At 54.9% G+C, this 26,828-nt stretch overlaps 3 protein-coding genes across 6 annotated transcripts; 1 reads left to right on the top strand and 2 right to left on the bottom strand.

Moving 5' to 3' along the window:
- The first annotated feature begins 129 nt into the window (after positions 1–129).
- Positions 130–22,947, top strand: rarga (retinoic acid receptor gamma a). 4 transcript variants are annotated; one of them, XM_053848786.1, is made up of 9 exons: positions 132–659; positions 7,434–7,699; positions 18,485–18,633; positions 18,700–18,841; positions 19,005–19,168; positions 19,954–20,130; positions 20,225–20,429; positions 20,978–21,136; positions 21,281–22,944. In XM_053848786.1, exons 2-9 carry the CDS (start codon positions 7,531–7,533, stop codon positions 21,583–21,585), a joined length of 1,470 nt encoding a protein of 489 aa, XP_053704761.1. In that variant the 5' UTR covers positions 132–659; positions 7,434–7,530; the 3' UTR covers positions 21,586–22,944. The 4 variants fall into 4 exon arrangements, with proteins under 4 accessions (XP_053704764.1, XP_053704761.1, XP_053704762.1 ...); XM_053848787.1 differs by lacking the exon at positions 132–659 and adding an exon at positions 3,534–3,630; XM_053848789.1 differs by lacking the exon at positions 20,225–20,429 and having other exon boundaries at positions 130–659; positions 19,954–20,200; positions 21,281–22,947.
- Positions 22,765–23,818, bottom strand: zgc:174906 (uncharacterized protein LOC571548 homolog). Its single transcript, XM_053848790.1, has one exon. The coding sequence runs from the start codon at positions 23,582–23,584 to the stop codon at positions 22,904–22,906; it is 681 nt and encodes a 226-aa protein (XP_053704765.1). The 5' UTR covers positions 23,585–23,818; the 3' UTR covers positions 22,765–22,903.
- A 188-nt stretch (positions 23,819–24,006) lies between these two features.
- Positions 24,007–26,245, bottom strand: LOC128750089 (chemokine-like protein TAFA-3). The gene is made up of 4 exons (XM_053850273.1): positions 25,875–26,245; positions 25,290–25,439; positions 24,944–25,068; positions 24,007–24,446 (listed from the first exon to the last, which is right to left on the bottom strand). Exons 1-4 carry the CDS (start codon positions 25,975–25,977, stop codon positions 24,435–24,437), a joined length of 390 nt encoding a protein of 129 aa, XP_053706248.1. The 5' UTR covers positions 25,978–26,245; the 3' UTR covers positions 24,007–24,434.
- Between the last annotated feature and the right edge of the window lie 583 nt (positions 26,246–26,828).

Raw genomic sequence — 26,828 nt, 5'->3', positions numbered from 1 at the left:
AAACGTGACCGTGACCATTCGATCTGTGCAGCGGAACCACAAAGGACTCACGTCATCTCTCTCTCTCACACACACACGCACACACACACACGTAGTGTTCTCATTTAGCTGAGTCATTCATCCTCCACATAGACTATTGTCTGTCCTGTGTTTTTCTTCAGGACAGACACCATGGGTGCGCACCATTCAGTTCCGAAAAAACGAACGTATCCTTGGCATGTGACGTCATCACCCCGCGGCAGGTAGGACCGATTTGGTACCTCCAGCGGACCAGATCAGCCAGTGACAAGGACGACACCTGTGACGTCATGTCCTGCTGGGCCACTCAGATGGAACACACATACATACATACAGCAGCGCTGAGTCCAGTCCTGGGTGACGGGGGGAGCTGGACCTCTCGTTTGAATGGACTTCCTCACAGTTCCTGACGTCACTCGCATTGGGCCGCAGTAACCCATTCCCACCACTAGAGGGGGCTGCGGCGCCAGGAATACGCGCTCTTCTTCTTCGCTTCTGTGTCGGCGGATTTGGTACCGGTCCAGCTGCGAACTCACGGCTGCCAAATGACGGACATCATCTCGGAGGCGCCTGTTCGCCGACAGAACCTCCATCCCGACCACGTGCGGCACTTTTGGAGGTTTGACGGCGAAGTGAGGAAGGTGAGTCGGCGTGCTTGTGCCGGGTCTCTGGTGCCCCCGTGTTCGCCATGGGAACATGTCTGTCTTGGCCAGGACCTCTCCTTGCCATGACCCTCTCCCCAGCCTCTCAGCCCGAACTGAACCATCCAAAACACGCGACCTTCGCCAGGACTCTGAACCCAACTGAGGCCGAACTCTGATGACCGCCACACTCTCGATCAGTGTCTTGTCAAAGATTGGTCCGCACAAGAATATTAACACACACACACACACACACACGGTGTGTCGAGCTCGTCTTCGGTTGACGTGCTGTGTCTTGACTCGCTGTCAGCCGTAGCCTTCTCAACTCCATCCGTCTCTCCTCCACTCCTCCCTTGTTTCCTGGCCTCCTCAAGTCATTCCTTGCTTCCTTCCTCCCTTCCTTCCTTCCTGGACTGGAAAAGCCGAGCTTTCCTTTTGAGCTCTCAGATTTGCAGTAGTTACAGAATCACTTCCATATGTGGGCCTGGCTGCCTCCCCGCTGCCCCCCCCCCCCCTTCACTCACCCCTCTCTTTCATTTGCATCCTCCCCTTCTGACTTCTTTTTTCCTCATCGGACCAAAGCTTCAGCGTCTGGACGCGCCGTGGTTCAGTGAGGTAGAAGTGGGGTGCACGTCACTCTGATGGAGGAGAGAATGGAGGCTCTGAGGGAGGTGGGACTGGAGTTTTGTGAGTTCACTCTGGGTTCAGGATGACATCACTGTGCTGTGGGGGAAAGTAGAGGCAGAAGTTCTGCTCACCTCTATTGGAGGCACATGTGGGGGGGGCGTGGACAGGCTGAACCGTGTTCTGTGCTGCTGACCCAGCAGGAGCAGACTCTGGCTGAGGAGTGTTCCCTCCACCCAGAACGCTGTCCCTTCTTCACTCCGTGTCACAGCTGCATGTGACTCCTGCAGTGTGTCAGTCCAGTCGACTGTCAATATTTCGCATGTGATGAACAGCATCACTGCCCAGTCGCCTCCTCTGATATCCCTCACTTGTAGCTCCTCCTCCTGTGGTTGGGCTCCTCCCCGGGCAGCTCCTGTACTCCACTGTGAATGGAAATATGTGGCATCCCAAGTGGAAACACACGGCTCAATGTTTCCGATGAACTGTGTCCAGACTGCTCCATAGTTCAAGTCAACTCTTCAGAGACATGAGACACAGCAGACAGACAGACAGACAGACGGCTCAGTTTAACCCCTCAATAAAGCTGGCAGAGCAGCCTGTCAGACACCAGCGGCTTCTACCAGAGACCTGAAACATTGAGTTGCTCATCTCTGCACTGCAGACTTCACTCTTCTATTGAGACGTCAACAAACCGTGGTGTTGGAGACAAACTCCACTCCTGAGTTCCATCATCAAACAGTGAGACTGTAGTGTCCAACACATGGAGGAGAAGGAACGTGTATTTATAATGTAATTATCACGGAAATAACAACATGTATCGTAATAACCTTTTGTTACCTTATCGCCCTCCTCCCCAGTGAGCAGGAGCCACCACCTGCGGGTGTGATAGTTCCAGCGGAGCTCATGGTGGGGAGTGTGTGTGGGGCTGGCAGACAGTTGTGTTGTCCGGCTGCCCGGTGAGAGAAGCTCCACACTTCATCTTCATTAACGGCTGCTCACACTCGCGTCATAAATCTCTCACAACAGCACACTCCACTGACACTCCAACACAAACACTGGTCACCTCTGATCTCTGGCTGCTGACACACACACACACACACACACACACGTGTCTGTATCGCTATCCTCGTGGGCACCTCTCGCTGAAGTGTCCCAGCAGCACATCAGTGGAACAGGTCAGGAGGTCCTCTCGGCCGTCCGCCCGCGCTGAGGCAGGTGCCCGCATGGTGACGTGGCCGTGGTGCCGGAGCACACTGTGTTGCTAACTCTTGTCAGCTGGTGAACTTCCGGGGTGTCGTCCTGGATGTCTCAGAACCGTTTTCCTGAGCTGGTTGGCTCGACCTGGTTTCAGAGGGCGACGTTGTCAGTTGAGGTGCGCCCACTCTGAGGTTTGAGGTGCTGCTCGCTGGCAGCACCAGAGTCCTCCACCCAGAACCACAAAACTCTGTGATCTCAGACGGCGAGCAGGGCCGCGCCCAAACCTCCGCTGCCATCGCACAGGAAACGGCCGCTGCCATCCGCTGCGCTGCAGATGTTGCTCGTTTCAATTCCAGACACTGCGTCTGATTTCTGCTGGAGAGGAGCACGGTGTTTCACGCTCACCACTTCATCGTGGCGCTGCATTGGTGGGCGATTTATTGAGGATTCATCACAGAGCAGAGGGTCAGTCACAGTCGCTCCACAGCCCTGCCACAGCCTGCCGACTGAAACCCACCACTCACCTGACAGACTTTTGTGTCATGGTGACGTCGGCGTCCACCAGGGGGCTCCTTGAGCAACAGTGCCTCCGCTCAACAGTTTGCTTTTCTCTGCCATCAAAACAGGAAGTGGCGAAAGGTGGTGTCGGTTCTGATGTTTCGCAGCTGCTGTGACACTGGGATTGGGGAGCTCGGCGTAGCAGGTGATGAGCCCCTGGACAGACAGTTGAGACAGGCCGGATGTGAAGTGGTGGTGAGGCACGTGTGAGTCCTCTGGCCGCAGCTGGTCGAGGGAGGAGGTGAAGTGATGGAAGAGAGAAGCAGGCTTCCTCTGAAGTCAAGCTGGCTGCAGGCGTGACGCCTCTCGCCAAAAAAGTGTGCTGTATATTTGAATGCCTCGGTCACGTGACGTCCCGGGCCGAGTCTGGATCGCGGAGTCAAGTGATCTGAGCGCGCGCGTGCCAGTGCCAGCGTGAGTGAAGGAGTGATTGTGAGAGGAGGAGGAGGAGTGAGTGGAGGGGAGGGGACTGCCGTGCTGCGTGCTGTCACACACTCGCAGATGAACGGCTCCTCTCTGCTCTTCCGACCCGTCCATCAACCCGCGCGTCCCTCCGTCCGCCCGCCGCCGCCGCCGCCGCCCAACTCCGGTGAGTCGTCAGTGAGTCGTCAGTCTTCCGGCTGTTTTGGCGCTCATCGAGTGGCGTTCTGCAGCGTGAGCGTCTCCACACACGTCTGTCTGTCTGTTTCGTTCGGCTCCTCTAAAGCGTGTGAGTCGGACCTCTCCGCGCACACGCGTGCCTCGCTGTAGCGCGCGTGTTCGCGCTCCACTTCTCTCTCGACACCGTCGGAAAAGTTGTGTTTTGCACTTTGAATGCGGCCCGAGGTGTGTCTGTCTCATTGTGTCCCTTCGTAGGCTGGCTTCTGCTGTTGGACTTGGCCGGCGCACCTGGTGAACTGGTTCCACTTGTTACGTGTGACTTTGCGGCTTCGTTCATTTGCGTAGCAGATAAATATCCAGTGGTGCGAGACTGCGACCTGATCACTGCCACTGCCACTAGTCTGGGCCAGGTCGCAGACGTCACGGCTCTTCTGCCGCAGGTCACTCACCTGAGCTGGCGCGTGTGCGCGGTCTCAGGTGCGCGCAACCTTCACTGCGTTGGTCACCTGGACCTGCCGAGACCTGCGCCTCGGCGTCACAGTGGTGACATCGCGTCACTGCAGGACAGTGTCACCAGGCGCGTGTGACCCAGACGACATCGGAGACTCTCGAACGAGGCAGAATTTCTCTTGAGCTCGGCGCCACAGTTCGTACCAACAATCGCAGAGAGAGAAGCTTGTTTTCAGCGCCGCTGACGTCAGACAGAGGGTGATGTCGTCATTTATCGCCCTGACATGACAAACGTCAGCGACACAGTCTGGGACATCAGCGCCTTGTTGGAGGCAGGTTCCATGTAGCTGTGGCACGCTAGCGCCCCCTGACCCCCCTGACAGTCAGGAGCCTGCGCTGTGCGGTACATCCGGTACCTGTTGGTACCTGTCTGCGTCTGGAATTCCTCTGGCAATTGCGGCGGGGCGGGGCGGGGCGGGCGAGACAGGTGGTTTTCGGGAGACTGGAGAAGCTTTCCGCTGCTGCCACACTGTAATTAAGCAGGAATCTCTCTGCGCTGCTTCCGACCTGTATTTTTGCAGGTGTGCCACTGTGCTGGTGAGGAGTGGCACCGACCCGCTGACTCCTGAAACGCCCCTCAGACAGAAGGAGACTTGTCCAGAGCACACATCCCAGCAGTTGTGGGTCACAGAGGCTTCTTCAGAAAAACACCTCTGTGTTTACTCAAGTGCTGGCTTACTCACAGAGGTCATGTGACCTGCTGAGCGGTGCTGATGGAGGTGGACCGAGGAGAAGCGCCTCCGCTGCTCGCCTGAAATGATTTACAGAGCAAAGAGCTGCATCATGGGCCGGCGCTGACACACACCTGAGTTGGTCCGGGCAGACGGAGGATTAGTCGCTGTGCTGCTTTGCATTGTTTAAGCAAATGCCTGCTTGTGTGACGACGTGCGGGACCAGATGTCAAACGGGTTTGAAGAGAAGGAATGCAGGATTGTTTGGAGCCTCTGAGCTGTCAGAGGCCGCCTGTCTCTCAGCCATTAGCCGCTCGTGTTGACAGACCCAGGCGTCACTTGGCATCTGATAATGATGTGCTAGGTCTCTTCTTTTTTTTTTTTTTTCACTCCCGGCGACAGACTGAGAAGCCAGTCCATCCACTTGTCTCAACTTCACCCTCTTCTGCTCCTAGTCTTCTCCCAGACAATATGGCTGACAAGCACCGAGCGCAGGCCCGGTCCACTGTGAAGACTTCATGATGCTGGTGACAGATGGAGAGATGTGATGTGGCGTCATGTGATCGGGCTGAAGATGAAGATGGTCTTTTTACCCCCCCCCTCCCCCTGCAATGCCACACGGCCACTGACCACTGCAGCCAGACTTTTTTGTGTGGGAATTTTTCCTTGTTGACGTGTTCTATGCCATCTCTGTTGATGTGGACCTGACCACAAGAGCAGGAAGATGTGGTTTGGTGACGGAAAGTCCCGGCAGCTCCAGCCAGTTTCAGGGGAAGCAGGGAGACCCTCTATGCCCATTTCGCCCTGGCTAACAGGCATGAGGTCACTCCAAATTCCCCTTCTACCCCGACTCGCTGGCCAAAACAAGCGGCTGTTAATGAGAGCTGACGCCAACTTTTGATTAATTCATCTCAGTGTTTGTGGCAAGAAGTCGCCTGGCTCTATTTTCTACCCTTTATTAGATGCTGCTCTTGTCTGTGGGCTGCACCAGAGACACGGAAACAAAAACCATCCAGAGAAGTTTTCTCTGTGTCCTCGCCAACACGTGCCCTTTTCACGAGCTCCGAGTTCACGAGGCACGCACGCACGCACGCACGCACACGGTTGTGTTGCTGTCCCTGTGGGGACATTGGGGGGTTTGTCATTGACATAACCCTTTCCCCAGCCTCTCACCCTAACCACCCAAACACATGGCTCACCTTAACCAGAACTCTGAACCAAACCCAATTATAATCACCAGTTATTTTGAAGTCAAGACAATCTTCGTGCTCCTTCTCACATTGGTCTCACTGTGAAACCTTGTGTTCTGTGTGTGAGACACACGGTTGAACTGTTTAACTCCATGACCGGGGGCCGGGGGCCCGACAAGACGGGGTGAGAGCCCGAGCAGGCTCTGGGCGGCTGCTGTGGTCAGACAGAGGGTTGCCAGGAGGGCGCTGTTGTTGGTAAGATGGGGGCAGCTCCTTCCTGAAACGTGGCCACCCGAGCCCGCATGGACCCTGGACGCACATGTGGAACCGTTTACTGTAATGGAACTCTAAATGACTGGTGGTTTGAAGCTGCCTGCAGCACTAGGGTGTAATTAACTGGCTCTGTTGAAAGAGAAGGAGCCGGAGAGCCAAGAGAGGAGCGGGCCGGAGCTGGGGGAGAGACGGGGACCGGGTGGGGGTTTGAGAGAGAGAGTGTGACTGTGCATGTGCGCTTTCTTTGATAGTGTGTTCCAGACTTGCATTTGTCTCCAAGCTCACTCTCACTGGCCTCCGCTCTTCTTCATGAGCGTGAACTGCGAGTGTGCAACATGAGGATGTGAGGTGGCAACACTCAAATTCTATGAGCCATAGATCTATGCTTGTCGTCTTGTCGCGGGCTCACGGTCAGGTCAGACAAGCCAGGCGAAACTTTTCAGTTGTTTTTGAAGCTGCTGCGCCTCTTACTGGACCACACACACCTTCTTCACAGCATGGTGTGTTGGTGACTGCGGTGTTGTGCAAATGGCAGGCACTTGTCTTGATATTATAGTTCCGTCTGTGTTGTTGTTTTCCAGTTGTTTTGACTACGTTTACATTTTTCAGTGCCTTGTTTTGGTCGCGCTGAGCAGAAACTTGCAAACTAGTCTCAAGTCTGTGTAAAGTCAAAGTCCTGATTTCATAATGAAGAAACATGGTGTGATGTTTTTGTCCTATCACCCTCCCCTGCTGTGAACAGACCTCGGCAGGTTCTGGATCGATAGCTGGGAGAAAGATGGAGGAGAAGTGCTGGAAGTGAAAAGGTTTATGGGACAGCTGCGTCTGGCCCTCCAGGGGGTGCTGTGACAGGAATAACCCCCCCCCCCCAAACACAGTGCGGGCCCCATGTCTGGGCCTTCGTTCCTCGGGGCGAGGGGGGGCGGCGCAGGAACAGAGGACTCTTTATAGCCCACTTGTGCTGATTGAAATCATATGGACTCTGAGGTCGGGATGCTCTTCACAACTCTGTGGGACTCTTTCCTCCCCCATCCTTTGTCTGAAAACTTTGTTTCCAAGCTCCGGATTCTCCTCTCCCATGATGTTGTGACATCATTGACAGTGAGGATGATGATGGTATCATAAAGCAGTCTCTCTCCTCTCTTCAGAACGTGGACCTGCTCCTGTGCAGACTGGACTGTGGAGCCGAGTTGTGACCTGCCAGAGTTAACCCTGACTGGACAGTCGTCCGGCTCCAGCGTCACCATGGCAACCAACCGGGAACAGCAGGTTGGTCACATGACTGGATTCCCACCTGCTGTCTACCCCTTCGCCTTCAACCCAGTGAGAAGCCACTCGCCCTTCGACCTGCTGGCCAATGGCAACCTGTTCGGGAGGTTCGGCGCCGACCTGCCCAAAGAGATGGCGGCCCTCTGTAAGTCCCGCTCGCTTTCCTCTCCACTTGCAGTTGGACCCATGCTGTCGCTTCTGACGCACACACAGCTGTATCACGTCACAGTGACTGTGTGTCTCATCACCCTGCTGGCCTGGCTCTAGTTTTGTGAAGCCTGGTGCAGACGGCTTAGATGTTCTGACCACCGTCAGTGGAGGTGGCGTTTCTTGGCAGCAGTGCCCGGGGTGCAGACACGTCTGGTGGAGAGCGCCAGAGGGACACGGGGAATGCCGGCTCACATGTCAGACGCCAGTGCGTTTGAGCCGCATGGCCTGCTCCTGAGCTGCCCACACTCACCTGAAGACTGAGTGAGCGTCAAGCTCCTCCTCTCCATCAGCAGGTCTTCTGCTGTGTGCGATGTCATTATGTGCAGTAGTTTCCCATGTGACTTTCTGTCCTCGTGTTCTCATCCGGTGCCCCTGACAGACGCGTTACGATGATGGTGCTGCGCTCCGTCGCCTTCCTTACTTATTGTTTTTGTCACAATCCTCCCATGATGGCGACGCCATCGTTGTTCTCACACTCCAATGACAGCCAGGTCATGTGATCATTTTGTGCCACGGTTCCTCATATGAACTTTTGCCCGTGTTGAGTTGAGTGTGGATGGTGACTAGAGCTGTGTCTTTTGCGTATCCCCATACTGGAGTGGTGATACAATACCTTGTGTTGTATTGCCATAAAAGCCATTATTTTAAGGTGGAAACGTGATAATTCAGTACAATATCATGTGGATGAAAATTGTGATGAAGTCGAGTAAAATCTTGCAGTTCTGCATGTGAGAAATGCAGCAGCATTTATGTATTATGTATCAAGTATTTATGTATTAAATATCAATATAGCCAACCTAAAATATCAGGACAATATTACACAGTCAAGTGTGGCGCTTAGGGATGCTCCGATCAATCGGTCCCAGGTCATAGTCAGCCGATTTCAGCATGATGGCTGAATGCCGATCACGACCTGTCACTGCCGCTCACAACAGCTGGTTAGGTGTGACAGCCGGCGCTCTGACGTGTCTCTCCCTCCTCGCTGCTCACTCAGCAGCAGCATGTCTGCTGTGGAGGTTCTTTCAATCTGTCATGTAAAGTTTGCATCCTGCAGCACAAATGGAAGTGTGCAGGGAAGTGCCTTCAAGTTAAACACGCCATTTAAAGCGCCAGCACTTGACGAAGCACGGAGAGTTTTATGGGCTCATGAAAGTGAGACCGCTGGTTCCTCCGCGGCAGGCTCTTGGCGCAGCAGGCTCTTAGCTCAGCTGACGCTTGGCAGCACCCGCCGGTCCGAGCGTGACATTCGGAGCGCTAAGCTAATTGCACAAGAAATAATCCCTCATCTCACCGAGCTGGATGATCAGCCTTTCTCAGGTGTCGTTTACGCAGAGACGGAAAAGGCCGCATCCGTCGCCATTTTGGAGTCGGGTGTAGTGTTTGTCAGCCACCTGAATCTGAAACTTAAAAAAACTAAAACAGGAGCAGCGAGTGAGAGTCAGCTGAGCGATGGCCAGGAGAGATAAAAAAAGCTGAGATCTCTCAGAAGCACCCTGGGACATGCAGCAGTGGACATGTGTATGACCTGGATGGGAGGCTTTGATGGATGTGGCTGTGAGGAACGCGCATGTTCACGTGCAGAAGTATAACTAGCGTGAGCTGGACGACGGGGCAAAGATTTGGGGGAGAACTTGCTGGCCCAGTGGGGGTTCCTTCTAGAGTTCAGAGTCTCTGGCCAGGGAAGGAAACAGTCACTCCAGACCAAGTCAGAACACTCGTCTCTCGCTGAGTAACTGGAGTCAATGTTATCCAGACATCACATATCTGAGATTATTATTTGCTTTTAAAATGCTCTTGGTGGTGCCAAACCTTTTTTGCTCTGGCTTGAAGTTGTGTTTTTCTCAGCCGCGTCTGCCCGGTTTCTCTTCTTTGTTTCGACCCTCTGTTTTTCTCGTCCCTTTTGAGACTGAAGCCGTTCTTCTGCATCCTCTCACCAGAGTTGTGGGTGAGCGTCTTTGGCTCGTAGCGTACGTCTTGGTATTGTGTCTCTCCCGCAGCAGTGTGGGAGCAGAACTGCCGTTGTGTGTGTGTGTGTGAGCGCAGCATTCGGTGGCGATGTTTTGGCTGAGGCTTGTGCACCAGGGAATCACTGTTATTTTCCAGGAAGTGAGTGAAACTGGCAGCAGAACAGGAAGGAGACAAAGGCTGTGAGAAGAAACTTTGAAACGTCCAGCTAACAGCGACGTCGACAAGGACGTCCGGGCAGAAACGCTTTACTGTCACTGGTGTCAGTGCGCTTCCTCTTTATGACCCGACAGCTGGACCCAAAACTTCTCACAGTCCTCTGACATTTCTGAGGGGTGCGTGTGACCTTGTTTACTCTACTTTGTGGGGACCTTTTACCCTCGAGGGACCGGGACCTTTTACTGGTCTCCACAGGTCCAAACCTCAATTTCAAAATAACTGTTGCATTATGATTGAGTTTAAGTTTGGTTGGTTGAGTCCTGGTTCAGTTCAGTTTAGTTTTGGGTGGTTAGCTTTAGGGTGAAAGCATTGTGTCAGTGAGAAACCGCACAATGGGATATCGGTACAAACGTGTGTGCATGCGTGCACGTGCATGTGTGCGACGAGCAACTTGCCAGCAGCACAGATTGACAGGAAGTGGTGTGTTTTTTTTTTGTCAGCCGGGTTGTACCACTGGTCCTGGTGTGACAGGGGACGACTGTGTGAGTCAACACTGGCGCCGGTGTCTGTCCTGGCTACCGGTTTCTGAACGCATGGAGTGAACTCGTGCCTGTACACGGGTGTGATCTCGAGTGGCAACATGTTCCCAGCGGTTCATGCTGGTGAAAGGCCAACTCCTGGAGTCGGAGGACGTGTGCGGAATGATAGCTGAAGACCTTCTCCTGGTTCAGGCATGTGTGCCTTCCCTTCTGCTCTGAGACTGTACCAACCTGAGGAGCCATCTCTCTTCTGGAAACCTGGCGAGCTGCAGTGCAGGGCTGTTGGCCTTCAAACCCTGAGGAGGGGCTCGTGAGTGTGGCGGAGCAGTGGCTCCCGTGTGCAGATGCTGCAGGACAGATCTGAATATGGTTACGATTAAAGCCAGGAATTCATGAAAGCCAGAGAGGGGGGGTGGGGGAGGTGTGAGTGGAGACGGAGAAATGTTTCTGCTCGTGCCTTAACTGTAGGAAGAGCAGCCCAGAGACCACTGGAGATCAAGTTTGATGCATCAATAGGACCGGCTGCTCTGGTCAGACTCCTCCCCTTCTGCCCCACTACCCCCTCCCCACCTCTCCTCCCCCGATCTGAACGTCACACCGAGGCAGTTGGTTCACTCCAGCGTAGCTCAGCGAGAGAGGCTGTTCCAGCAGACGGCAGGAGGGGGGTTTCGGAGGGCTGCTCACGCTTGGATCAGGCCGGCAGGAAGAAATCTGCATTCCAGCTGAGCAGGAGAGGAGGTGGGCGAGTGACAGCCTGAGCTCGGGGTGGAGGGAGAGGACAGAGCAGCCGAGCTTCAGACGTCGACGCAGGAAGGCTGACAACTGCTGCAGAGTCACGCTGAGGAAGGGGGGGGGGCACCATGTTTGACTGCATGGAGGCGCTGGGTATGGGCCCCCGCCAGCTCTATGATGTCAGCAGCCGGGGCGCATGCATGCTGCGGAAGGCAAGCCCCTTCTTTGCAGGCCTGGACTCCTTCGCCTGGACGGGCAGCGGCAGCCTTCAGTGTAAGTGGCATCCTGCCTCTCTCTCTCTCTCTCTCTGTCTCGCTTGCCCTTGCAGCAGCATGTTTACCCCTCAGGGCTCGGGCCGGGGGGTGGGGGTGGGCTGACAGGCTCCTCAGCTGAGAGCAGCTCTGCTATGATATCATCTGCTGCCAGCCCACATGTGTGTCCCGTGTGTGCGCTGCCCGTCCAGAGCCCAGGTTGAGCGCCAGCACCTGAGGCCTGACCTCAGCACGAGTTTGGAGCGGCATGAAAAGTTCATGTGGCTGTGGCTGTTGAACATTACAGATGTTCCTCGTGAGGCTGCTGCGGCAGCGGCGGCGCGCTCCTCCTCGCTCCCGGACGCTGGACGGATAATGATATTCCTCTGGAGCCAAACAGCTATGAATTAATAAGCAGATGAATAATTTAACGGATAAACGGATGAATAAATCAGAAATGTGGGATGAGAAGGAAAGCTGTGGAGCTTTTCTTCTCTGCTCCTCGCTCTCCGCCTGCCGCTGCTTCCTCTTAAGCAGAACAACAGAGTCCGGGGGGCCGCAGTGAGAGGACCAAAGTCCGAGCGGTAGGTGGGGGGTCGGAGAGAAGGGGGGGCAGTGGACAGATACGGCGGTGGAAAAACAATAAAGGGGAAGGAGCGGTGGGGAAAATATCTTATCCGTCTTCCTGCTGTGGGAATATTTTGGGATGTGAGTCCATTTTCTGTTTGCACTCCTGCTTTGTGTTCCTATTCTGTCTGTGTGTGTGTGTCATCCGTCTTCATTCTTCGTGAGGTTTCAGTGGCTGTCATGCAGACTGGCTGAGCTGTAATGAAGACAGATGCTCTGTCAGCGAGCGGAGTCCCAGCCTAACAAGGGGACTCCACCCCCCACTCCCTGAAACGAGATTTGTTGCTTTCATCAGTCAGGACTGTGTGACCGCCGCACGGTCCGGGTGGCTCATGTCAAGTGAGGTGGCCACCGTGCTCACCTCTGAGGAGGAGTGATCTGGGCTCTTGGTTCAAATCTCACCCGGAATCCACCGCAAACTGGACATGCTTCAAACTGTGGAATCAAGGGGGAGAGGGGGAGTGTGAGCGGCAGTGACAGGTCGTGATCGGCATTCAGCCATCACGCTGAAATCGGCTGACTATGATCTGGGACCGATCGATCGGAGCATCCCTAAGCGCCACACTTGTCTGTGTAATATTGTTCTGATATGGTGTCTCTCTCAAGTTGAGGATGAGCAGAGACGGTTTTCACGCCGAGTCAACACCAGAACAAGCCCGTTGTGACTCGAAGGGCCACACCAAGATGGATCCCGGTTCTTTGTTGGCTCAAGCCTTCACGCTGCCCCAAACCTGATCCTCAGAGCACGGCCGGTTGCAGCCGGTCCCTTCTCTTGGTGCTCCTGAGCCGTCTCATATGGATCTCTTGAGACCGACTGGGAACCTTCAAACGCAACCTTGTGCTGCTGAAGTTCACGGTGGCACGTCACCCCGGAACACAAACCTCTTTCAAGCAGCTCCGCTCGTGTGACGCCGGATAATGGAGGCTGATGTAGTCGTCTGTCAGTGGGAAGTGAATTAGTGGACTGCCAGAGAGCCGGGGCTCGCCATCTCCTCGCTGTCCATTTACGCAGAAGAATGAGGCAATTACACTTAGCGGGTCTCTGGGGTCACGCCTGGGGGACGTGTGTTGTTCTCTCCCGGACGGGCCGGGTCCTTCATCCCTCCTCAAAGCCCCGCCGCTCACCAAGTGTGTGGAGCGGAGCCGCTGCAGTCGTCCGTCAGCCGGACTCTCATTTCCACACGGACCCGCCTGTTTGGTTTCCCTTCACTGTGGCACTGAGATGTGATGGGGCGCTCAAAGCTTCCAGCGACCGCCGACACCTTCTGGGCCGATCGCTGTCCCCCTGATGGAAGGCTGCAGTTATTTCATTATAATTACAAAAGATTCAATTAAAAGATTAGCGAGCCGGAGGGGCCACTGTGTGTGCGTCAGTCTGCAGGGCCCCAACCATCCACATGAAGTCAGGAGTAGAGTTCACTTCTGCTTGACATGAAAGCTTCCAGGCTTCTGAGAGAGGCCTGAGACCATACATGCCTTTGGATGGTCAGAGTGCACGTGAGCTTTGAGCGCCCACCTGCCACCTCCCGCCCTGCAGCGTCTGTGCACGTGGTTTTCTGTCTGGAATGTTTGGTCATGTCCCCGGAACAGGCCCACTGTTGAGCGTATAGGGCTGGGATTTGATGGAAAAAATAATCTGGTCAAGGAGATGATTTGTGATGAATGAATCACAGTTGAATGGTGCAAGAATATTGGCCAGAAGAAGCCACGTTCTTCCATGTGAATGAATGTGGTCTATGACTGAATCCAATGATGGAGCCACACGTCCATTTAAACAAGACAATATTGTCTCTCCTGCATCAGTTTGACAAGAAACCACCATGGTGGCTGTATTCAAGTCTTGACATCACCTGAGTTCAACTCAAGCTCTTTTCATGTATTATAATATAATATTTGAAGTCCATCCAGAGTGGTGGAAACCCTGGACCTTGTGCAGTGAAAAACCTCCCTGAACCAAAGCAAACAGATGCTTTAGTTTGCTTTGGTTCAGGGAGGATTCCTCCATGTTTGTTGTTGTTGTTCTCATCCTAGCTGCATCAGTGGGATCAGTGGAGCAGGAACTCCTGCACTGACAAAGCTTCCCTGCTGTCTGGAGAGCACACTGTTCAGTTCAATGAAATAATTCTTTGTTGTAGTTAATTAATCGTAATAATGTTGTAATTAATTAATCACAATTAACTCATAAGTCCCACCACTAGTCATTAATGATATCAGGAGGTGTGAATGTACCAGGAACCTATTGAAATATTTCCTTTTTATATGCACTTAATTTGAATCAAAATCAACTGTGGACGAGCCGTTCAAGATAAAAAGGCTATTTATTTCAAAATATATTTTCAGTATTCTTTCAATGTATTTTGAAGAACGAGAAAAACACAAAAATGGCCAATGAAAAGAAGACTTTTTTTGTCTTAAGAGAAGAACATGCTATATTTACTGCTGAAGTGAAAAAAATGAGGACATATGAGTAATAGTTTTAGTCTGATGTCAAACGGGCCACAGAAATACAGGCATTGGGGCGCATATGGCCCCGGGGCCGCACTTTGCCCAGGTTGGTCTTGGACAGTCAGCCACATCTCCAGAATCTTCACAGCGGCAGATAAAGCTCTGACATCTGGATGTACGCCTCAGATGGAGCGAGGCCTGCTGCGGACTGATGGTGGCTGTAGAAGAATTGGAGAATCATTTGAGGATTTGTCTGAAAGCCCACTGCCCAGGTGACTTCCTGGCCTGTGTGCAGCCTGATGAAGACGCTGCTGTGGAGTTCATGTTGAGTTCATGTGACCGTGTGGTTGTTTTGGACAAAAGAGTCGGGTGTTTGCTCCTGCTGACCACGCGTGGTGCCGCAGCTGATAGCATTCACCCAGTCTCAGCTGACTGCACGGAGCCGTAGATAACCAGGTGACTGAGACCCGCAGGTGTTGCACCACGGCGTCAGTGAGGCAGACAGGTGAGTGTGAGGCAACAGATGGTGAGAGGAAGTGTGCTGCAGCCATGGATCAAAGGCTTCCCTTTGATGCTGCGCTGGTCTGTTTCCTCGCGCGCCGAGGTGATGGATGGCTCAGGAGACGGGCTCCTCTCTGTGGCGGCCTCACTGGACTGCTTCCTTCCGGAGCGGGCCTGCTGGCACCTGGCTCACGGCTGGATCTTTGAAGTGCTCCACGTCGCCGGAGTGACTTCAAATGCTGCCATCGTTGTTGTGGTAGCGTGGCAGTGCTGGTGTGACAGAGGTGGCACTTCACTCCTCCCACAGAAACCAAGCTTCCAGCGTGTGTTCCTCAACTTTAGTGGCCCTCACCTCAAGGACAGGCGTCTTGGTGAGTAGTGGGTGAGCCGGGCCGTGTGAAGCTGATGTGTCCGGCAGGAAGGGGGTGGGGGAGCCGCCCTCTCGCCAAACGTTGTCTTGGCTCATCCAGGAAGCCTCTGACGAAGGTGCAGTGAAGAAGAAAGAGCGGCAGACTGGCTGTGTGAGAGCTTAGCACTGCTGAGACACTGGGCCAGGTGGGAGCAAGGCGGGTGAGATGAGACTTGGTGTCAGTCTCCTGGCACCGCAGCTCCCCACTGCAGAACCATATGGTGAGTGACAGGTGACTCACAGGGAGGGGCAGGACTGGAAGGAGGAAGGAAGTGCTGGGGCTTGCATTAGGAAGCAGACAAAATCCAGTCGGGCGTGGCTCATGCTGACCCTCTGGTCTGCCATAGCCAGGCTTCACTGCCAGCTCTGCCTCCACCCCACCACCACCCCTCCACAATCTGATGCCCTGCTGCTGCTTCTGTCCAGCTGGAAGCTCCTTCAGAGGGACTTCAGCAGTGACCTCCTGACCCTGAGCCACAAACCTGGACCGGTGTGTCGATTCCATAGTGTGGTGGGGACGACTCCCAGGTCAGCATATGTTCCTCAGGACGTGATGCATCCTCAGGTCTGTGTCGTGTGTTTTTGGAGTAGATTGTTAAGCTGCTGGTTGTGTGGACAAGAAGGAGCCAGAGTCCCACACGCCTGAGCTCGCACTCGACACACTGATAGGAGACGCTCGGAATAGTTGAGGATTAACTGCAGCGAGTGGGCGCCTCGGAGAAGGGCTTTACACAAATGATCTGGAAAGAAAGGCAGAGAGGGAAACTGCCTCCAGCTGTTCCCGCCGCTCGCTCATGTGCCGCTCACTCCACTGAAGCGTCAGTCACTGCAACAAGTCGCGCGCACACCCACACATTGTGAGGTTTCTCAGCCAAACTCCAAAACACATGGCACATGGCCTTAACCAGGACAAACTGAAACCCAGTGACAATGACCCGCTTATTTTGAAATGTTCATCCTCAAGTTGAGGTTTGGACCCGTGGGGGCTGAGTAGTGCTTTGTCAAGAACTGGTCCCCACACAGCCCTGTACACGCAGGCACACAGGCTGCTGTGAGTACTGCTTGTCAAAGTGTTGCAACACTCTCCCTCTCTGGAGCTGAATTCGCTGGTGGCTCGACCCAGAAAGAGTCACCCAGCCACTTGCAGTCACCTTCAGTTATTTCCGTCCGAGCTGGGAACCTGAGTGAGTGAGCTGCACGTTTGCTGTCGGCTGGAGTGATGGAGACAGAAGGCTCCAATCAGACCTGACCTCATCACTGTTTAAGAAATAAAGCGCTCCTTCAGGTCCACCTAACCATCAAAAGCACATGGCTAACCTTCACCAGGACTCTGAAACCCAATTGTAATAAACTACTTTTAATGACCTTTTAACCATCTTAAGTGTTCTTCACCCTCTCTCTGGCCACGGCGCCTTGGTTGACAGCACCACAGGAGCCTGGGCCAAAGCTCACTGGTGCTTCAAGTCCTGTAGAAACTCCCTGTTGACTGGTGAAACACTGCAGCTACTGACACTGGCTTGTTCTGTTGCCAGGCTGTTTGCACAAACACATGGCAGAAGATGTCTTTGTTTCCCATGTGTCCAGAAAGAGGCGGCAATATGGCTCAATAGATCATGCTTCATTGATGTGTTGACTGACTTGAAATCACTGTTTGGATGGGATCACTTCTCTTTTGCATGATGTGACTGTAGTTTCCAGACAAATCCTTGGCTTCTCTGCCTGAACTTGCTTCATAACAACAGTGATTCTTCCTCTCTTCTCATGTATTTTGTGGTGCGTTTAGTTGTTCAGAGCCACCTTTTAAAGCCCAGAGCCAACGTTGACAGTCCATGAGCATCAATACAGTTGAGTGGAAGTCAGACAGGTCAGGTTAGCCGTTAGCTCTGTTAGCTCTGCACCGCAGACAGTCTTTGGCCTGGTGGCGGCTCCCTCCCTCCCTGGTTCTGTGGTGAAAGAGTGTGGTCCAGTTAGAGGCGCATCAGCTTTAGAAACAGCTGGAAGTTGTTGAAGCATGTGAGCGGCTTCTTGGCTGTGAGTGTGTGGGAAGAGGAGCGCGGCGCACCACAGCAGCGCTGCTTTGACTGAGGGAGGGATCAACACACTGGAGCTCTACAGTAGAGTGGAGAGAAAGAATGGCAGCCAGTCCATGGGATCATCTCCTCAACACCTTCTCACTGTCATGACTTCACCGCCTCTGTCTCCGGACACATGAGGTGAAACACACACTCAAACATATTGACTTCACTTCACTTGTCCCCAGCATGCTGCGACCACCAGAGCAGCAGTTGCAGCCAGTGGGTGTGTCCTGATGCGCGACGATTGTTGTTGTGGTTGTCATGGTGACGTGTTCCGGCTGTTTGTGCAGAGTCCTCGCCTCCCTCTGAACCTTGCCCTCCAGCCAAGTGAAGTCCAAGCCTCCTCTGCTGGACTTCAAAGAACTTTCTGATGCCAAGCCACCCACCTCTGTTCATGAGGCTGGACCGGTTCCTCCAGGTCTCGGACCCCGTCTGGCCAGGATCCTGACTCCTGCTTTTATGCTGTCCCGCTCTTTTTCAAGTCCCTGCTTGTAAAAAGCTCAGCCATCTTTGTGCTTGGACTTGGGTGTGAGGAGGAGGAGGGGCAGGAGCTTCCCATGGAAGGTGCTCTGGGGATGGGGGGGTGGGGGGGTAGGCAGTTAAAGTAAGAATTTCAGAGCCTCCCTGTTTTTCATTTTATGATTGGCTTTTTTTTACAGGCGGGGTGGTGGAGGGGGGCACAGCTGCTGGCATGAAAAGCTGCCCGAGGTGACTGAGTCCCTATAAAGTGCAGGCCAGCCGGTCCAGCTCTGGGACGCCTTTATGGGCCCCTTACGCCTCCCAGTAAAACCTGGCTGCTCTGCAGCGAGGAATTTAGGGCCAGGAAATGGGGGTGGGGGGCTGGAGGGGCGGGGCTTGTTTGTGTTTGACTTTTCAAGTCGAGCCGCTGTTGTGGACCAGGATGGGATCTGCCCTGGAGCTCCTCCTATCTGAGCTGTTTGGGAGGCCAGCAGATGGCGCCGTCTCGGCAGGATCAGGTGGGGTCATGTGACTGAGCTTGTCCTCTGGTATCCTCAGCGGTGGAGACCCAAAGCACCAGCTCGGAGGAGATGGTCCCCAGCTCACCGTCCCCCCCGCCCCCTCCCCGGGTCTACAAGCCCTGCTTCGTGTGCCAGGACAAGTCCTCAGGGTACCACTACGGGGTCAGCTCCTGCGAGGGCTGCAAGGTGAGAGAAGGCAGGCGTGGCAGAGACACTGGTCCCCACTGACCCGCCCTCTTCTGGGGACTCCAGGGTTTCTTCCGCCGCAGCATCCAGAAGAACATGGTCTACACCTGTCACCGCGACAAGAACTGCCAGATCAACAAAGTCACGCGCAACCGCTGCCAGTACTGCCGACTGCAGAAGTGCTTTGAGGTGGGGATGTCCAAGGAAGGTGAGTCAGCACACCTGCGTCGGTCAGATGCCCCGCCCCTCCCTCCCTGTGTGAGGATCACGTTGTGCTTCTGCTATTCATGGATATCCTCGGAGGAAGGAAGGCGGCGGGGGGGGCGTGGTCCAGCGTCTTCTCACATGTTCTGCTGTGCGTCGTCCTGCAGCTGTGAGGAACGATCGCAACAAGAAGAAGAAGGACGTGAAGGAGGAGGCCGTCCTGCCGGAGAGCTACGAGCTGAGCGGCGAGCTGGAGGAGCTGGTCAGCAAAGTCAGCAGAGCTCACCAGGAGACCTTCCCCTCACTGTGCCAGCTGGGCAAGTACACCACTGTGAGTCGCACACACACATGCTTCTATTGCTCTCCCTGTGGGGACACGGGGAGGTTTCTCATTGACGTCACCCTTTCCCCAGCCTCTTAACCACCCAGAACACATGGCTCACCATCACCAGGACTCTTGAACCAAACTGGAACCCAGTTATTTTCAGTCTTCATCCATCCTCAAATTGAAGTTTGGACCTGTGGGGACCAGTAAAAAAGGTCCCCACACAGACAGTGTTTTGTGAAGATTTGGTCCCCACGAGGCAGTATAAACAAGCCCCACCACAGGCACACACACCTTCTCTCTTAGAGGTGACGTACATTAACATAACCCTTTCCCCAGCCTCTCCCCCTACAACACATGTCTGAACTTAACCTTCACTGTGAACCAGACTAAAATGACCAAGGTATTTTCTAGTTTAAACCCTCAAACTGAGGCTTGACAAGGTGAGAGATGTCCTCACTCTGTGGGCTGAAAAGGTACAAGAACACACACACACACACACACAGCACGACCTCTCATGGCGATCCCAACCACACCGGAACCCAGTTATGATGTTTTCAAACGTTTTCAAAAGGCACAGCTGAACCAGTCACCAGTCATCCGACGACTGAGCAAAAGTTACGTTACTTTTCACATGACATTTGGCAGCTGCCCATGACAGCCCTGAACAGGAAATGAGGTTGAGGGGGTGTGTTTTTAAGGCAGGTCGACCTTTGACCCTCCAGCCTTTCATGTCTGGACCCACTGTATGTGTCTGTGTGGGATGGTTCAAAGTGTCTGTGTGTCCCCAGAACTCCAGCTCCGACCACCGGGTCCAGCTGGACCTGGGTCTGTGGGACAAGTTCAGCGAGCTCTCCACCAAGTGCATCATCAAGATCGTGGAGTTTGCCAAGCGGCTGCCGGGATTCACCACGCTGAGCATGGCCGACCAGATCACCCTGCTCAAGTCTGCCTGCCTGGACATCCTGGTGAGGGACACGCCGCCCCCGGCTCACCTGGCGTGGACGCGGAGCCGATGCTCCTGGTGCTGTGGGAGAAGTAAGTGCTCTGATTTGCTCCCAGATGCTGAGGATCTGCACGCGCTACACGCCGGAGCAAGACACCATGACCTTTTCGGATGGTTTGACCTTGAACCGCACGCAGATGCACAATGCTGGCTTTGGGCCGTTGACGGACCTCGTGTTCGCTTTTGCCGGCCAGCTGCTCCCGCTGGACATGGACGACACTGAGACGGGTCTGCTGAGCGCCATCTGTCTCATCTGTGGAGGTACTGCGACACACATGGACCACAGCAGACCTGGGCAAAGTGCGGCCCGGGAGCCATATGCGACCCCATGCCTGTATTTACGTGGCCCTTTTGACGACAGACTAAAACTATAACTAATATGTTTTTGTGTTCTTTCTCTTTTAGTCATCACCGCCAGCACTTCAGCAGTGAATATATAAATATACATTCTTTTCATTGGCCATATTTTGTGTTTTTACATGACTTTTTATCTTGAACGTCTGGTCCCTAGTTGCGTTGATTTCTATTCAAATGAAATGTGTATAAAATGAAATATTTCAATAAGTTTCATGGCATATTTACACTTCTTTAATGACATTGAATCTTTTTAGGTTCATTTTGTCCTTGTCATTCAAGTATATATTTTGGGTATTTTCCCGTCATCGCTGTCTTTCTTTTGATGGTGGCCCGTCACAGCAGTTCTCAGAGTTTCTCATGTGGCCCTTCAGGGAGTGGAATAACTCGCCTCTGGACGACAGGAGCATGTCACCATTCCTGTGTCTGACCATTGGTTCTGGTTCTGTCCGCAGACCGCATGGACCTGGAGGAACCTCAGAAGGTGGATAAGCTGCAGGAGCCTCTCCTGGAGGCTCTGAAGATCTACGCTCGCCGCCGGCGCCCCGACAAGCCTCACATGTTCCCCCGCATGCTGATGAAGATCACCGACCTCCGAGGGATCAGCACCAAAGGTCAGAGGCCACCTTCCATTGTTCCTCGTGGGAAAACCACCTTCCATTTGTTTTCCCCGATTGGAGCAGCCTTGTACACCTGGAGCTCCCACACTGGCCTCAAGCACGCTGTCATTCACACTTTCCCATCATGCACCTGTGCAGGAGCGGAACGAGCCATCACGCTGAAGATGGAGATCCCCGGTCCGATGCCACCGCTCATCAGGGAGATGCTGGAGAACCCGGAAGCCTTCGAGGAGCAGACGGAGCGCAGTGACACCCCGCCACCCGCCCCTCTCCCCATCAAGCAGGAGGTCAAGGACGAGGAGGAGAGCTGGGCGGTGGAGAACGGGGGCGAGCCATCGCTGGAAGAAGAGGAGGAGGAGGACGAGGAAGACGAGGAGGAAGGCGGCGAGGAGAGCGAAGGGGAGTCCTGGGGCCACCTGGGGTGTCCGAAGACGACCCACTGATCTGGACCTTCTCAGCGGAGCCGTAGCCTTACAGACTCGGTGGTCCAGGATCCAGCAGGGGGCGCTGAGAGAAGCACACAAGTCCAGACGTCCAGGTGCGGCAGGGTGTCCTGGTCCGTCTCCAGCAGCAGGCGGGAGAGAGACGGCGCCTCACCCCTCCTCCTCCTCCCAGCCATCGCCTCTCTCCTCTCCACATCTGACTTGACCCCAGAAGACTTGTCTTCCTTGTACTTGGAGCCTCTTCGGGCCCGTGGATCGATAATCAGTCTGTAGCTCTGGAGCAGCGGCTGGTCAGGTTCTTTCTATTCTAGTGTGGCCAGCAGAGGGCGCCCAAACCGTGCCAAAGTTCTAATTTGGTGACACCCCCCCCCCTCCTCGTCCTGTGCTCGGGCAGACTGGGACCACACGTGTAGCACTTTCAGGGTTTTCTCAGTTGATTGATCAGTGAGGACTTTACATATCAGGAGCCTTCCACTGGTGAGTGTTTGCTCCTCAGTCGCACTGGCCTGCTCCCTCCTGTTGGAGGCATCGTGGGGACCGAACCGGAGTCAGGTCTCCACCTCCTGACCGACGGAGACAAGCAGATTCAGACTCAGGGCTTTTTTCAGTGAGGGGACCAAACCGGAGCTGCTCGCTGCAAGAGAGGATTTCACTTCAATCCCATTTCAGATGTGACTGAACAGCAGCAGGGAAGCGAGCGGGACCCGAACCTTCATCTTCATCTTCATGACCTTGGTTAAGTCCATGTTGCCAAAATGTTTCTGGATCAAGAGCTGGAATGAAAACATGTACAAGCAATAGGATCTGTGTGTGTGTGTGTGAAGCAGGTTTATCCTGACTCGTGGGGACCAATTCTTGACAGAACACTTGTGAAGACCTTATGCCTTTGTGGGGACCACAAATCCAAGCCTCGATTTAAGGGTGAAAACCTCAGAATACCTTTCAGTTTCTGTTTGTCCTGGTCAAGGTGATGTGTTTTGGGTGGTTAGGTTCATGAGAAAGGGTTATGCCAACGAGAGGTCCCCACTAGGACGTGTGTGTGCGTGCGTGCGTGCGTGCAGCCCGATGGAATGTCCTCGTCATGGTGCTGTCACTCAAGTGGTGTGATGATGTCATCGTCTGCAGGTGACGAACATTGAGATTATGTTTTTTGCCAACTGTTTATTTGTATACAAAGAGAAGCCATATAAACAGAAGAGGCACAATAAAGTCCTTTTGTCAGATTGTTTTCATCCCTGGTCCAGCTCGCTGATGTCACATCACCCCGCTCTCGGGACCGACCAATCACAGCAGAGAGTCAGCGCGCTGACGCTCCGCCTCAGTCTGTCTCCAGCAGGAAGTGAATGGCGTCCGCCGGCAGTGCGCAGTCCTCCTGACTCAACAGGAAGTGCAGGTGTGCCGCCGTGGCCTGGTCTCTCTGGCAGCTCTGCCAGATGCGCAGCATGGCGAAGACTCGCTCCACGTGGGTCTGATGGTCCTCCTCCACCTGCTCCAGCTTCACAGTAGGGATCTCCAGAGCCTGTCTCCCGATGGCCTTCCAGGACCGGCCCAGCACGCGCGCCACCATCATCAGCTGCTTCTCCGTCACCAGCCCAGGTGGACGCTCGGCGTGGCCCACACACCTTCTCTTCACCGGGGGCCCTGGAAGCCGTCTTTGATCAAAACCATGCCGGTCAAACGTGTCGGTCTCACCCGAAGACTGGCGCTCCACGGTCAGGTCTTTGAGCAGAGGGAAGGTCTCCTGCAGCGCGCTGCTGCCCAGAAGGTCCAGCAGGCCTTGGGAAGCCGCGGGGCCGCGCTGGAGGACGTGGTCCAGCACGTCCCTCACCTGTCCACAGGGGTCGCTGACAGCTCGCGCCCTCTTGTACGCAGACGCAGAGAGGAGCGAGCGCGCGTCTGCGTGCTGCAGCAGGAAGTCGGAGTCTGCGCTCAGGATGTCGATGAGCTTCGCCTTCTGGCTGCGGAGCAAGGCGGCGGCGGCGGCGGAAGTCTCCGCCATGGTGGAGCCCGCGTCACCCGGGCGTCACCCGGGCGTCAGCCTCCCTCAGCGCAGCCCGGGGCCTGCTTTACCGAGGTTAGTCCATCACAAGATGTCGACAAGCGAGGCGAGGCGAGTTGCTTCCACACTTCTTCGGCCGCCACCGCCCCATTGCGTGGCGCCGCCAGCGCCGCCCTGCGGCCGGAGGCGGTGGCGCTGCTCAGCGGGTTATAGTGCATGGGCGCCATCTAGCGGTCTCACGACACCCCCGCACGCGCTGCGCGTCCCAGCCGTCCCTCGCCCTCACGCTGGTGTCATCCGTGAAGCAACAATGTGTTCCGGGCGTTTTAAACGCCTCAGACAGTGAGTCGGAGGGTGGTTTGTCGGTGTATTTCTCGGGCCCAGAGTCAAAGGCAGACACGTGACTGTCACCTCCGTCAGGCTGCTCTTCTGCGCGTGCTGCGCGTCCCCTCTGGGGGGAGCCCAAAACAGAACCATACTCATGTAAACGTCTGGTTCGGTCACGAAATACCTTGAAAAGCGTGTGTAGAACACAAAAAGGTGTTGATCTGTGGGGATGTAAAAAACAAACAAACAAGATATCAAGTTTGTCACAGAGCATGCGAGCGTGTTTGAAATATGCAGTCGACTCTTTCACTGACTGGTGTCGTGTGGCTCACGCGCCACACACACATCAAGCGTCTGCGCTCCACTCAGGGTGCTCCAGGCCCACAGGTCTAGCCAGAGGACCCACTCGCCACCTGTCCGCAGCAGAACTCTCTCCTGGAGTCTGTCCGGCGCCGACACAAGACGGAGCCACCCGCTCGTTCAGGCACGTCCTCGTGGGCCGTGGTGCACCTTCCAGGCAGGACTACCGGGTCACCTGCAAGACGGAGACCCAGGTCAAGTCTCAAGGACAGGGGAAAGAGCCTGAATCTCAAACGTGGATGCGAAAGCTTCCGGAGTCCCTGAGACTCACGCCTGTGCCCATGGAGTGTTTGACTCTCAAGACTCACTTCCTGTGAATATCCTGCTGAGTCAGTGACAAGGACTCGCTCCAGCTCTCTGTCAGCTGAGGAGAGCAGCGCAGGCTGGACCAGGCCTCCGACCAAGAAACTGGAGAGGCTCAGACTGAGTGAGTGAGAAGAACCTTTGAGGTTGAGTTTCCACGCCAGCAGAAGCTTCTCGCTCCTCACTGTTAATAATTCATCCTAAAAAGTCTGCCGCCAACATGAATAATGGAGACCGGGCCAGGCTCAGACCACTCGGGTCGACGGCACCGGACGCTCCAACCAGAGTGGCCTTGACCCTGCGGTGGTCACGTGACACCCAGAACTCGATCTGGAATGCAGAAAGTGAAATCAGGTGAAGGACACAGACCTTAGTGGTCTTGACTCTGCTGCTGGTGCTGCAGCTCCACCCGGTCAGGTCGGGCAGAACTTGACACTCCTCTCCGCTCATGCAGGGCTGCATCTGGCACCACCACTTCTGGGCCATGATGGAGGCTGCAGACAGAACCAGGTGTGTTGCGGGACAAACGTTCACGAAGGTGCAGCAGAGTCAGCTCCCAGTGACATCACTTCCTGTCCTGTGGGACTGTGACACCTCCCTGAGGTCTGAGAGCAGGAGCAGCCTCACCACCGTCCAAGATGGCTGACCTCACTCCCACTTCCTCGTGGCCACCCAGGTTGGCTGGTGACCTCCACACGAGTCTGGAGGCTCTTACCGTCGACGCAGGAGGGCAGCGCTCGCGTGGTCCCGGCCACCTGCCCGGGGAGGCAGGAGCACTTGACGGTCTGGGACCTCTCCTCCATCTTGTTCCTGTTGCAGCAGTGGTGCGCTGCGATGACCTCGCACGTTCCAGCCTTCACGTGCACTGCAGGACGAGAAAGGTGCGTTTACCTCCCGTGGCTCCGAACACATGAGGTCGGAGGTCAAACCAAGAGCGCTCAGATGGGTGTCAGCACAGTCAGGGTCAGGCAAGGATAGAAATACCAGTGTGTGTGTGTGTGTTTAGGCCGTCACTCATGACACAGTTGAACGTCCAGACTGCAGTCCACACCTCCAATCTCTCTGCTGTGGTGACAAAGGCCAGGATTTCCAACAGGATTGGGTGTGTTTGAATGCGTCTTCGCCATGTGTGCGTTTGTGTCTCCTGACTGGAGGAACAGAGGCGAGGTTGCGCCGGTCTCCCGCACTTGCCCTTGTAGAACTGGAACCCACAGCTGGCGACTCGCTCTCCTCAGTGTGACATCACTTCCTGCCTGGTGTGTGCAGAGGCGTTCGCCAAGCTGCAGTCCACGTGTCTCACCTGTGTGGCTGCGGTGGGCGTGTGCCGCGGAGGCCAGGCACAGTGACAGCAGGAGACTCCACGCGCTGACTCCACACGCACACCGGCGCCACCACCCCTGCATGCTGTAGCACAGAGAGCACAAAGATTATGACCACTCTCAGTCTGCCTGATGAGCTTGACTTTCCTGCCCTGCCGTCAGTGCATTCGGGATGTTGGCGCACACAGGTGCCTGGAGGAGACTCGGACTTGTGACTGACAAGGATTGCCTTGCGCACTTGATCGCATTGTGACATGTATCCAGCAGGAAACAAGTGCTCAGGACGCTCATGATCCTGGACACTGCCACCGGTGCCATCAGCCGTTCAGCACCGCGGACAGCTCCTCCTAGTGGCGACTCTGTAGGTGGCTCGGTGACAGAGACTTGGGTTGGACTCCTGACCTTCACCGACAACAGGAGGCGCCACTGAGTCCGCTGTTCAAGCCAAGAAGCAGAGCTGCACGCGACACCCTGTCACCTGGTCCTGCAGCAGCAGCGTGGTGGGCTCACTGGACCTCTCCTGCAGAACCAGTGGGCCGCTCGTGTGTGGTCTTTGGCGCCCCCTCTGGCAGGGTGTCCAGGCTGCTGTCACACGAGATGTGCGCGCGAGTCAGCCGCTTAACCAAGTGTGTAAAGTGAGCTCATTAAAGAAACAGCGAGGGCCGCACACTGCGCTCGTGTTTCTCTGCTTCTGCTGAGATGACATGTCTGGTCGCAGCGCTCAGCGTCAGGCAGCTGCCGGGGACCCGGGGCCGACTCTTGTTCATACTAATGTGGGCGACAGGAAGCGCCCAGAGCTGCTCCTGACCTCCGGTCCTCTGGTGTCCCACTCGCGGTCACACAGGAGCTCCTCTCCAGCAGCTCCGTGACGCCCTCTCCTCACCTCTGCCATCAGATGTTCAGATGCGCTTCAGCACCAGAGGCGCAGCTGCTCA

The sequence above is a fragment of the Synchiropus splendidus genome, chromosome 18, assembly GCF_027744825.2.
Source record: "Synchiropus splendidus isolate RoL2022-P1 chromosome 18, RoL_Sspl_1.0, whole genome shotgun sequence".
NCBI lineage: Eukaryota > Metazoa > Chordata > Actinopteri > Syngnathiformes > Callionymidae > Synchiropus > Synchiropus splendidus.
Note: the sequence above shows the minus strand (reverse complement) of the source record. Positions and strands in the feature narration are given on the sequence as shown.